Below are 12509 nucleotides of genomic sequence, written 5' to 3'. Positions count from 1 at the left end.
ACACACACACACACACACACACAAATCAAACATACACAACTCCCACACACATGGCGACTGTCACACAACTTGCTACTACACAAATAACTTAGATTTCCTGAATATTCTAAATGTGCTTGTCTGCTGCTCAGTACCCCTTCTATTTGCAGAATAGAAATCTATCTTATTTTATTGATGTCAATTCATAGACTACATTAGACTTTTCAAAGCTTAATGCTGGTTTAATATTAGCAATATCATGTGTTCCTCTCAAAACCCTCTCCCTGGAGGAGATTGCAAATATAGCTTACACAGTTATGTGACTGAGGTTTTGCTAGAATAATCTGTCATCTTTTCTAGTGTAGTATTTTGAATGTCCACTTGGATAAATCATGAACATTTTTAATAAATATATAATAGTACATACTTTGTTGTCCTTCATATCTTCCTTTCTTGTGTGTAATATATTGTCAGATTCAGTATACAAATTTTACATGACACTGTAAGTATCTTTAAAGTATGAAGAATTATGCAGAGGTACAGTACAAATACAAAATTTTTAAGGCTTTCATGGCCACTTGTTAACAAACTGTCCATTGGTTTCTGTCTTTGGTTCTTCAGGTGACATACATTTGAAGATTTTTCTGACTTTTGCCAGCATGAGTGGCTGGCTTTCTCAAAAGTATTTGAACAAATGTCTGCCAAAGAACCAAAGACTGAAGCCAACACACAATTTACCATACAAATCATTACTCATTTGATTATTAAGGCCTACACTTGATGCAGTCAATAACTTTTTGTCTATAATGTGATGGTTTGACTTCACAGCAGTGATGGTAATAGTTTTAAACAGATTTCAACTGACATGGAAATATACAAAAACAAGGCAACACAGTCTAATCTTGTAATTTTTAAATAGCTACTGAAGAATAATTAGCAGACATCATAAACTGTTAATTACACTTATTTTCAATTCATTTGCAGTCACTCATGGATTGATTTAGCAAGTAAAACAGGGCTCTAATCCTAAAACTCTACAAACTGTTCTATAATTTTGTAAACACACAAGGCAGTGTGTGATGTAAACTTGAGCTAGATATGTGTCTGGTTTTCTGTGTGGAGTAGAAATACTTCTCTAAGTTGCTTTTGAAAATGTCAATTACGAGGAGTGTAGCAGTATGGGTCCTTAATCACGATCAAAATTGTTAAGACTTCTTTGTTATGCAGTATCTTTTATAAAAAAAACTTGTTTATATAGGATAATCACCCATAATTTTAGGTTAGAGAATTCCCTCCCCAGGCCCGACAAGACGCCTCCTGAGACGCGGCAAGGCAGGAGTAGGCAAAATGCAACATGGAATAACAATATTAATGTGCTAATAGTAAACTGCAGGAGCATCTATAGAAACGTCCCAGAACTGCTCTCATTAATAAACGGTCACAACGCCCATATAGTACTAGGGACAGAAAGGTGGCTGAAACCACATGTAAACAGTAATGAAATCCTAAACTCAGATTGGAATGTATACCGCAGAGACAGGCTGGACAGTGAAGGGGGAGGCGTGTTTATAGCGATAAGAAGTGCAATAGTATCGAAGGAAATTGACGGAGATTCGAATTGTGAAATAATTTGGGTGAAGGTCACAGTTAAAGCAGGCTGAGACATGGTAATTGGATGTCTCTATAGGCCCCCAGGCTCAGCAGCTGTTGTGGCTCAGCACCTGAAGAATAATTTGGAAAATATTTCGAGTAGATTTCCCCACCATGTTATAGTTCTGGGTGGAGATTTTAATTTGCCGGATATAGACTGGGAGACTCAAATGTTCAAAACGGGTGGCAGGGACGAAGAATCCAGTGAAATATTTTTAAGTGCTTTATCTGAAAACTACCTTGAGCAGTTAAACAGAGAACCGACTCGTGGCGACAACATATTAGACCTTCTGGTGACAAACAGACCCGAACTATTTGAATCAGTTAATGCAGAACAGGGAATCAGTGATCATAAAGCGGTTAATGCATCGATGATTTCAGCCGTAAATAGAAATATTAAAAAAGGTAGGAAGATTTTTCTGTTTACCAAAAGTGACAAAAAGCAGATTACAGAGTACCTGACGGCTCAACACAAAAGTTTTGTCTCAAGTACAGATAGTGTTGAGGATCAGTGGACAAAGTTCAAAACCATCATACAATATGCGTTAGATGAGTATGTGCCAAGCAAGATCGTAAGAGGTGGGAAAGAGCCACCGTGGTACAACAACCGAGTTAGAAAACTGCTGCGGAAGCAAAGGGAACTTCACAGCAAACATAAACATAGCCAAAGCCTTGCAAACAAACAAAAATTACGCGAAGCGAAATGTAGTGTTATGAGGGCTATGCGAGAGGCTTTCAATGAATTCAAAAGTAAAGTTCTATGTACTGACTTGGCAGAAAATCCTAAGAAATTTTGGTCCTATGTCAAAGCGGTAGGTGGATCAAAACAAAATGTCCAGACACTCTGTGACCAAAATGGTACTGAAACAGAGGATGACAGACTAAAGGCCGAAATACTAAATGTCTTCTTCCAAAGCTGTTTCACAGAGGAAGACTGCACTGTGCTTCCTTCTCTAGATTGGCGCACAGTTGACAAAATGGTTGATATCGAAATAGACGACAGAGGGATAGAGAAACAATTAAAATCGCTCAAAAGAGGAAAGGCTGGTCCTGATGGGATACCAGTTCGATTTTACACAGAGTACGCGAAGGAACTTGCCCCCCTTCTTGCAGCGGTGTACCATAGGTCTCTAGAAGAGCAAAGCGTTCCGAAGGATTGGAAAAGGGCACAGGTCATCCCCGTTTTCAAGAAGGGACGTCGAACAGATGTGCAGAACTATAGACCTATATCTCTAATGTCGATCAGTTGTAGAATTTTGGAACACGTATTATGTTCGAGTGTAATGTCTTTTCTGGAGACTAGAAATCTACTCTGTAGGAATCAACTTGGGTTTCGAAAAAGACGATTGTGTGAAACCCAGCTCGCACTATTCGTCCACGAGACTCAGAGGGCCTTAGAAACGGGTTCACAGGTAGATGCCGTGTTTCTTGACTTCCGCAAGGCGTTTGACACAGTTCCCCACAGTCGTTTAATGAACAAAGTAAGAGCACGCGTACTATCAGATCAATTGTGTGATTGGATTGAGGAGTTCCTAGATAACAGAACGCAGCATGTCATTCTCAATGGAGAGAAGTCTTCCGAAGTAAGAGTGATTTCAGGTGTGCCGCAGGGGAGTGTCATAGGACCGTTGCTATTCACAATATACATAAATGACCTGGTGGATGACATCGGAAGTTCACTGAGGCTTTTTGCAGATGATGCTGTGGTGTATCGAGAGGTTGCAACAATGGAACATTGTACTGAAATGCAGGAGAATCTGCAGCGAATTGACACATGGTGCACGGAATGGCAATTGAATCTCAATGTAGACAAGTGTAATGTAATGCGAATACATAGAAAGATAGGTTCCTTATCATTTAGCTACAAAATAGCAGGTCAGCAACTGGAAGCAGTTAATTCCATAAATTATCTGGGAGTACGCATCAGGAGTGATTTAAAATGGAATGATCATATAAAGTTAATCGTCGGTAAAGCAGATACCAGACTGAGATTCATTGGAAGAATCCTAAGGAAATGCAATCCGACAACAAAGGAAGTAGCTTACAATACGCTTGTTCACCCGCTGCTTGAATACTGCTCAGCAGTGTGGGATCCGCATCAGATAGGGTTGATAGAAGAGATAGAGAAGATCCAACGGAGAGCAGCGCGCTTCGTTACAGGATCATTTAGTAATCGCGAAAGCATTACGGAGATGATAGATAAACTCCAGTGGAAGACTCTGCAGGAGAGACGCTCAGTAGCTCGGTACGGGCTTTTGTTAAAGTTTCGAGAACATACCTTCACCGAAGAGTCAAGCAGTATATTGCTCCCTCCTACGTATATCTCGCGAAGAGACCATGAAGATAAAATCAGAGAGATTAGAGCCCACACAGAAGCATACCGACAATCCTTCTTTCCACATACAATACGAGACTGGAATAGAAGGGAGAACCGATAGAGGTACTCAGGGTACCCTCCACCACACACCGACAGGTGGCTTGTGGAGTATGGCTGTAGATGTAGATGTAGATACTACATTTATAACCCAAAAAATTGTATATACAGTATAGTCTCTAATAATACTAAATCTATGAGCTTCACCTTGTGCTTTACACACATATCAACTTATTTTACATGTATGATGGTACAATATGGAAAGGTTAGATTGCTACTCACCAAATAGAGAAGGTGTTGAGTCACAGATGAATACATAATGGTATATCCACAGAAACAGATGTGCATGCTTCTCCACAAGTCCATGTAGCTTTAGACAACATTAATGTCTTATTGTGTATTGATTATCATTGTTTGTGTGAATTAAGTCATGATAACATATATGTAATTTGGATTAAACCACATGGTGATGTCCATGAATTTAGTATTGATTGTAACTGTATTGCATGTGCAAGTTTTAGATAAAGGACGGTACAGAATAAAACAATATTTTTGGTTGTGATTAAGGGCTCATCCCACCTTACTTTCGGTCGCTGACCATAGAAAACCAGCAATGTATACCGCCACTATCTATGTCAGCTGCAGTTACATGATTATGTTGCTCATTGTACCTCTGGTGGCCACATGGCATCACATTTTCAGGACCAAGATAATTAAGTAACTATGTTGTCTTTCCTTACATCAACCTGTATCAGTTTTCAATAGCTGTTTATGTGCTCATACTACATGACTGCGCCTCACAAATGATTTGTGTGTGCACTTTCAGGATCAAGAGGAAACGGCACCTACTGCACGACAGCAGCGCAGCCCTTCAACTTGTGTGCCAGCAATGGCAGTAAAGATGGTGAGTGCTGAACTGACTCTTATGGGTCCTGATCGAAGCCCACGGCCATCGCTGGCACATGCGTTTGTTTCAACTGACTCGTCAGGTTCTTTCTCTGGGGTCCCTGTGGATGGAGCAGCTGATGGTGCACCTGTTGATGGTACTCTACCACAAAAGACTCAGGAAAGAACGGAGAACACTACCAAAACTGGTCCACCACCAGTCAACAACTGCCCGTCTGATAGTGGTGAGTTTGTTTAAGGACAGATGCTGTTCCTTGGCTCATACCATTGCTTGAATTTCATTAGTTGCGGTAACTGAGATGAGTCACATTTGTAGCATTTAAGGGATATTGTTGCTATTATTATTATTATTATTATTTCTTTTTTATCTCAGATGTTATGTCTGGTCAAAAGTAGAAAGTGACGCAGACCTTGATCAAGTGTGACTTCCTTTTAACTGTACAGTATATGTTATATTGCATTTAGGAACTTTCGAGTAATTGAACATGTATCAATAATTATGGATTTCTGTAGTTGTATATATAAGTTTGGATGTAGCTGTATTGCATTGATGTACTGGTGGGTATTGTGTGGTATGACTCCTGTAGTTGATAGTATAATTGGTATAATGTCAACTTTATCCTGATGCCACATATCCTTGACTTCCTCAGCCAGTTGGATGTATTTTTCAATTTTTTCTCCTGTTTTCTTTTGTATATTTGTTGTATTGGGTATGGATATTTCGATTAGTTGTGTTAATTTCTTCTTTTTATTGGTGAGTATGATGTCAGGTTTGTTGTGTGGTGTTTTATCTGTTATAATGGTTCTGTTCCAGTATAATTTGTATTCATCATTCTCCAGTACATTTTGTGGTGCATATTTGTATGTGGGAACATGTTGTTTTATAAGTTTATGTTGTAAGGCAAGCTGTTGATGTATTATTTTTGCTACATTGTCATGTCTTCTGGGGTATTCTGTATTTGCTAGTATTGTACATCTGCTTGTGATGTGATCTACTGTTTCTATTTGTTGTTTGCAAAGTCTGCATTTATCTGTTGTGGTATTGGGATCTTTAATAATATGCTTGCTGTAATATCTGGTGTTTATTGTTTGATCCTGTATTGCAATCATGAATCCTTCCGTCTCACTGTATATATTGCCTTTCCTTAGCCATGTGTTGGATGCGTCTTGATCGATGTGTGGCTGTGTTAGATGATACGGGTGCTTGCCATGTAGTGTTTTCTTGTTCCAATTTACTTTCTTCGTATCTGTTGATGTTATGTGATCTAAAGAGTTGTAGAAGTGGTTATGCAATTGCACTGGTGTAGCCAATGTATTTATATGAGTGATTGCTTTGTGTTTTTTTTGCTAGTTTCTGCTCGTTCTAGAAAGAATTTTCTTAAATTGTCTACCTGTCCATTATGTAGGTTTTTTATGTCGATAAATCCCCTTCCTCCTTCCTTTCAGCTTAATGTGAATCTTTCTGTTGCTGAATGTATGTGATGTATTCTATATTTGTGGCATTGTGATCGTGTATGTGTATTGAGTGCTTCTAGGTCTGTATTACTCCATTTCACTACTCCAAATGAGTAGGTCAATATTGGTATAGCATAAGTATTTATAGCTTTTGTTTTGTTTCTTGCTGTCAATTCTGTTTTCAGTATTTTTGTTAGTCTTTGTCTATATTTTTCTTTTAGTTCTTCTTTAATATTTGTATTATCTATTCCTATTTTTTGTCCGTATCCTAGATATTTATAGGCATCTGTTTTTTTCCATCGCTTCTATGCAGTCTCTGTGGTTATCCAATATGTAATCTTCTTGTTTAGTGTGTTTTCCGTTGACTATGCTATTTTTCTTACATTTGTCTGTTCCAAAAGCCATATTTATATCATTGCTGAATACTTCTGTTATCTTTAGTAATTGTTTGAGTTGTTGATTTGTTGCTGCCAGTAGTTTTAGATCATCCATGTATAGTTAATGTGTGATTTTGTGTGGGTATGTTCCAGTAATATTGTATCCATAATTTGTATTATTTAGCATGTTGGATAGTGGGTTCAGAGCAAGGCAGAACCAGAAAGGACTTAATGAGTCTCCTTGGTATATTCCACGCTTAATCTGTATTGGCTGTGATGTGATATTATTTGAATTTGTTTGGATATTAAGTGTGGTTTTCCAATTTTTCATTACTATGTTTAGGAACTGTATCAATTTAGGATCTACTTTGTATATTTCCAATATTTGTAGTAACCATGAGTGGGGTACACTATCAAAAGCTTTTCGGTAATCAATGTATGCGTAGTGTAGCGACCTTTGTTTAGTTTTAGCTTGATATGTTACCTCTGCATCTATTATCAGTTGCTCTTTACATCCTCGTGCTCCTTTGCAACAGCCTTTTTGTTCTTCATTGATAATTTTGTTCTGTGTTGTATGTGTCATTAATTTCTGTGTAATGACTGAAGTTAATATTTTGTATATTGCTGGTAGGCATGTTATAGGGTGGTATTTAGCTGGGTTTGCTATGTCTGCTTGATCTTTAGGTTTCGTATAAGTTATTCCATGTGTAAGTGTATCAGGAAATGTGTATGGATCTGCAATGTAACTGTTAAATAATTTAAGATGATGTAAATAAAATAGAAAGAAACTTCAACATGGGAAAAATATATTAAAAACAAAGATTCCAAGACTTACCAAGCGGGAAAGCGCCGGCAGACAGGCACAATGAACAAAACACACAAACACACACACAGAATTACTAGCTTTCACAACCGATGGTTGCTTCTTCAGGAAAGAGGGAAGGAGAGGGAAAGATGAAAGGATGTGGGTTTTAAGGGAGATGGTAAGGAGTCATTCCAATCCCGGGAGCGGAAAGACTTCCCTTAGGGGGAAAAAAGGACAGGTGTACACTCGCACATACACACATATCCATCCGTACATACACAGACACAAGCAGAATTGTTCTGAATAGATTTAGTTTTACCAGTATGTTTTTACTAAATACTACAGACAATAGCCCCCCCCCCCCCCCTGCCTTTTTTTTTTTAATTAGAAAAAGAAGTCATCTTTGTTGTATTTTTAATTTTACAATAAAGCTGATGTTTTTGTTTGTTATTTATTAATATGTACAAATAGTTAACTGTAATTGTTTTAAAGTTTCTTGTTTTTATAATTTTATTTGTGTTACAGTGCTATGAACACATCAGATGTTTCTGTTATCTACTTTGTAAATTTGTTCTCTGTACTAAATGACAAATTAATGGAAGTCCCAATTCTTAATTATGGCATAAGTTACTCTCTTGTGTTTGAGGACTCTGAGCAAATTAACTGTTTCTTTCTCTACATATGCGACTTACTGCCATTATCTTTCTTCCATGCCAAACAGCTTGGTACAGAATGCTGCAGTCATATTCAAGATCAAGTTTCAGACTCATCCTATCATTGTGCAACATCTTTCATATTTTTGTAATTGATAGTGTTCGTGACTACCCAGAATTGTTTTTTCAGAATACTTGTTTTTGAGTCAGTAGTAGTTTTCCTGTTGATTGGCTTTTAAACCCTAGCAAATTTTACATTACGCTTTTTTATTTTTTTTTCCTCATATGGGTACAGAAAAACATGTGGTTCTGCACAATGTTCAAATAATTTGTTTCTTATCACTATCTATGGTTATACCAAGTACAATGACTCAGTTTATCCTTGAATAACTCTCTAGCAGTTTGTTCAATGAGCATGCATTATTTGGTTAATTGATTCAGGACATGAATTATACTACCTCTCATATGAAATGCCAAATAGTGATTTTAGTTTTGTCTGAATTTGCTGACAGCAAGTGGCATTGACAGATTATAATGTAAACAGATAGTAGTTCAGATGAACAACATAGCAAATCCATGCACCTTACTTTGTGTTTGCCATCATAATGCGTTCCCAGAAAAGCAACAAACTGATTTGAATATTTGTATTGAAATATACTGCCAGAAAAAAAAATTAGTATTCCCTTTTAGAGGTTTCCAATTGACTCAACATTTATAATCACAACAGTGCATATGGAGTACATTAAATGATTACATTTACTGATCAGTAGCATAAGTGGTTCTGAGGTACCAGGTATCGACCCATGCTGACACATGCACATATTAGTATGTGGTGTAGCATCCACCAGCAGCAATGCAGGTGCTTACTCTGCTATCCAGTCAATCATACAAATGCCAAATACTGTGCTGGGATATGTTACGCCATGCCTGCTCAACCTGTCCATGTATTTCTTTAAGAATTGTTGGTTAATGAGTCATTTGTTGTCACATAATCTGGGTTGGAGACATGTCTGGAGATGATGCTGGCTAGGGAAGTTTCTGTACTTGTTGCAGAGAACATTGAGTTTCACGAGCAATGTGTGGGCAAGCATTTTCATGTTGGAAAAACAGATCACCTTTCTGCTGCAAGAACGACAAAAGAACTGGTCTAACAACATTCTGCCCATACTGAGTGCTGGTTAGCATCCCCTGCAGAACCACCAAAGGTGAACAAGAGCTGTAGCTGATCGCACCTCAGAGCGTCTTGGCCGAATGCACTTACCAGGTCCATGTCATATTCACAAATCACTTGCATGCAGACAGAATCTGCTTTCATTGATGAAGATGACAGTGTGTCATTCTGCCATCCAACTTTTCCTCTGATGGCACCGTAGAGTTGCAGATGCTGTGGTGTGAGGGTAAGATGGCCGAGAAGTGTGCAAGCCCGTAGGCCCACTGCTACTAACTGGTTTGCAACAGTTCATCTTTGACACGTCTGGGCTCACAAGCCCTCTTATCTGTGCTGTGGTAGCTGTACTATCTACCACTGATACCCTTACAATAAGACGATGATCATAGGCACCTGTGCTGCGTGGATGTCCAGAACCTCATCTGTGGGTGTAAGAATATTCACTTGACTGCTGATACCAGCATTATTGCACAACTGGAGCAGCATGTCCAACTTGTCTGGCAATTCTCTGAAAGAACAGTCCTACCACTTGGAAAGCCACAGTTTAATCCCTTTCAAACTCACTCAGTTAGCTGTAGGAAGCATGAGGGCATCTCCATTGCATGGTTGCCTGCTTGCTTCACACTTAGCACCACACTGAGCCTTCTGGCTATGAGCATTCCGTATTAAAGAGCAAACACAAATGGCACTATGGCAGGTATGCCACTATGCTGTCTGTTAGTGGACGATGTTGAAACAATTATAAGTACGTCTACCATCCCCCAGGTGACATATGCTATCATCAGATCAAAATTAATGTAGTCTTTCCAAGTGCGCATTTTTTTTTCCAGGCAGTTTTGTAATATACATGAAAAATTTAGGTGGCACACTTTTGCAAAGTTCATATTTTTATAATGACAAATATATTGCTTCTTTTTGTAGGAGAAGAAGAGCTTGTAGCAGAGTCACTGGAGAAATTAATGGAGAACAAAGCTGTAAAGGAGAAAAAGCTAGAATTGGAAAAGAAACTGGAATCACTACGAAAAAAGCATGAGAAAGAGAGAGCCCGTATTCAAATACATAAAAGTTCCCAAGATTCAGAGAAGTCAAAATCCAAGTTCTCCATGAGTCACAAGCTAGTCAAGAGGCTGTCAAGCAAAAATATGTAATAATAATTAACATAGTGTTTCTTAGTTTTTTCTGTTTAGTTTATTGCTTGTTGGAAAGCATGTAATTACCCATTGCCACTGTGTATAAATATGGTGTATTGTACTGGCATTAAAACTAAACTTACCTCTCATAGTTAATGGTCAGAAGATTAGTGTATGCTATTAGGATAGTACTGTGAAGTGTAGATGAGGTGTTGAAAGATTGAACCTCAAAAGGATTGTGAAACACAGTTTGTGAATGTATAATGAACTGAGAGGTTTTTTGTCTGTACTGTAGTGCATCAAAAACCTAAATTATGGTTTTATTAGTTCCATAAACCATTTAAGGTAATTGCTGGTATTCCTCCAGAAATTTGAAGTTAACTGTGTTATTTTACATTTTTTCCTTATTCGTCATCTGAGTGCAGATGTGGAGTTTCAGTAAAGTGATCAAAATACAGCAGAATGGAATAGTAATCACACTTAATAAAGGGCAACAGGTGCACAGGCTGCATAATTTTTGGCATATCCACACTGCAGTAGACAAATATCAAAAACCACATTGTCCACATCTTTCCTGCATGCTGTTCCATCCTGATTTATGTTAATCGCTGCATTGAAACTACACATTTGCATTTAAGTTACGAATAGTAGAAGAACATTTAACAAAACAGGCACTTTTACTTATAAAATATGACCCTGTAGGTAATGCATGTGCTGATATATATTCTGTCAAATTAATGTTTCATGTTTTTCCAAACAATGCCTCATTTATGACGTTGTGAAACTGTTGGTCATAGTTGTCTGTTACACAGTATTGTTTTTCAGTGATTTGGCTTCTGTAGACTCTGGACTTTTTTTAAACTTTCAAGCATCATTTGTACACAAGCATAGATAACTGATTTTAACAGATGGTAGAACAGACGCATCTCCATACTTTAAATCATTTTTATTTGGTTTTTGCTGCTTACATTGTTATAGTTCCCATGTTAGTAATATGTGTAATACATCCTTTTCACAAAGTATCTTTCTAGACTAATTAAAATGTGTCATGGTTGGATGCATCATTAAAAAAGATATTAGGACAGGTATTGATAACTATTGACACTTTCATTGTTAACTCCTTTCTCAAGTAATTTGAAAAAAAAAAGTCAATGTACGTAGGAATGGGTTATTATGCCTCCCAATAAGAAATTTACCGAGCGAGGTGGCGCAGTGGTTAGCACACTGGACTTGCATTCGGGAGGACGACGGTCCAATCCTGTCTCCAGCCATCCTGATTTAGGTTTTCCGTGATTTCCCTAAATCGTTTCGGCAAATGCAGGGATGGTTCCTTTGAAAGGGCATGGCCGATTTCCGTCTCAATCCTTCCCTAACCCGAGCTTGCGCTCCGTCTCTAATGACCTCGTTGTCGACGGGACATTAAACACTAACCACCACCACCAACCACCAAATAAGAAATTCTGGACCAGGAGGGACCTTCCAGTGAAGATGCCATGGATCATTTCCTTCAACATGAATTAAGGATAACTGTATGACAAACTTTCACCTACTGGGATTTTTAATGATCTGTCTAAGGCATTCGGCTGAGCAAATAACATTCTTTTGGATAATTTTGAAAGTCACTGGCATCCAAGATACAATTAGCAAGTGGTTTACTTCTTATTCAACTAATAGGAAACAAATAGTCATAGTAGATAGCTTAGGCAGCTCTTATGGTGCTTCTTTTACTGAGAGAGGACCTTTATTACTGTTATTTCACAGGGTTCAGTATTGGGACCTGTCTTATTTGTGCTGTTTATAAATAACTTACACTGAAAAAGCAGAAATAGTGTTCTTTGCAGATAAAGCAAGCCTCAAATGAAGGCTAATAAAGATACAACAACAGAAAGGACAATAAATGAAATACTCAGATAATATTGTTTCAGAAATAAAACACTTTGAGCTGTATGACTTTTTTGTTTACAGGAGCACAACTGGTTTCATGATATCAAATCACATCCACAAGTATACAT

The 12509-nt window shown here is 37.9% G+C and overlaps 1 protein-coding gene across 2 annotated transcripts in view; it reads left to right on the top strand.

The window, feature by feature from the left end:
- The window catches only part of LOC126278954 (1-phosphatidylinositol 4,5-bisphosphate phosphodiesterase classes I and II), a 401310-nt gene that overhangs the window by 332907 nt on the left and 55894 nt on the right, over window positions 1-12509 (top strand). For both annotated transcript variants that reach the window (XM_049979233.1, XM_049979234.1), the window contains 2 exons: window positions 4830-5133; window positions 10289-10511. In XM_049979233.1, the coding sequence (XP_049835190.1) occupies window positions 4830-5133; window positions 10289-10511 (527 nt within the window). The remainder of the gene's footprint in view (window positions 1-4829; window positions 5134-10288; window positions 10512-12509) is intronic.

The sequence above is a fragment of the Schistocerca gregaria genome, chromosome 6 (genome assembly GCF_023897955.1).
Source record: "Schistocerca gregaria isolate iqSchGreg1 chromosome 6, iqSchGreg1.2, whole genome shotgun sequence".
NCBI lineage: Eukaryota > Metazoa > Arthropoda > Insecta > Orthoptera > Acrididae > Schistocerca > Schistocerca gregaria.
Note: the sequence above shows the minus strand (reverse complement) of the source record. Positions and strands in the feature narration are given on the sequence as shown.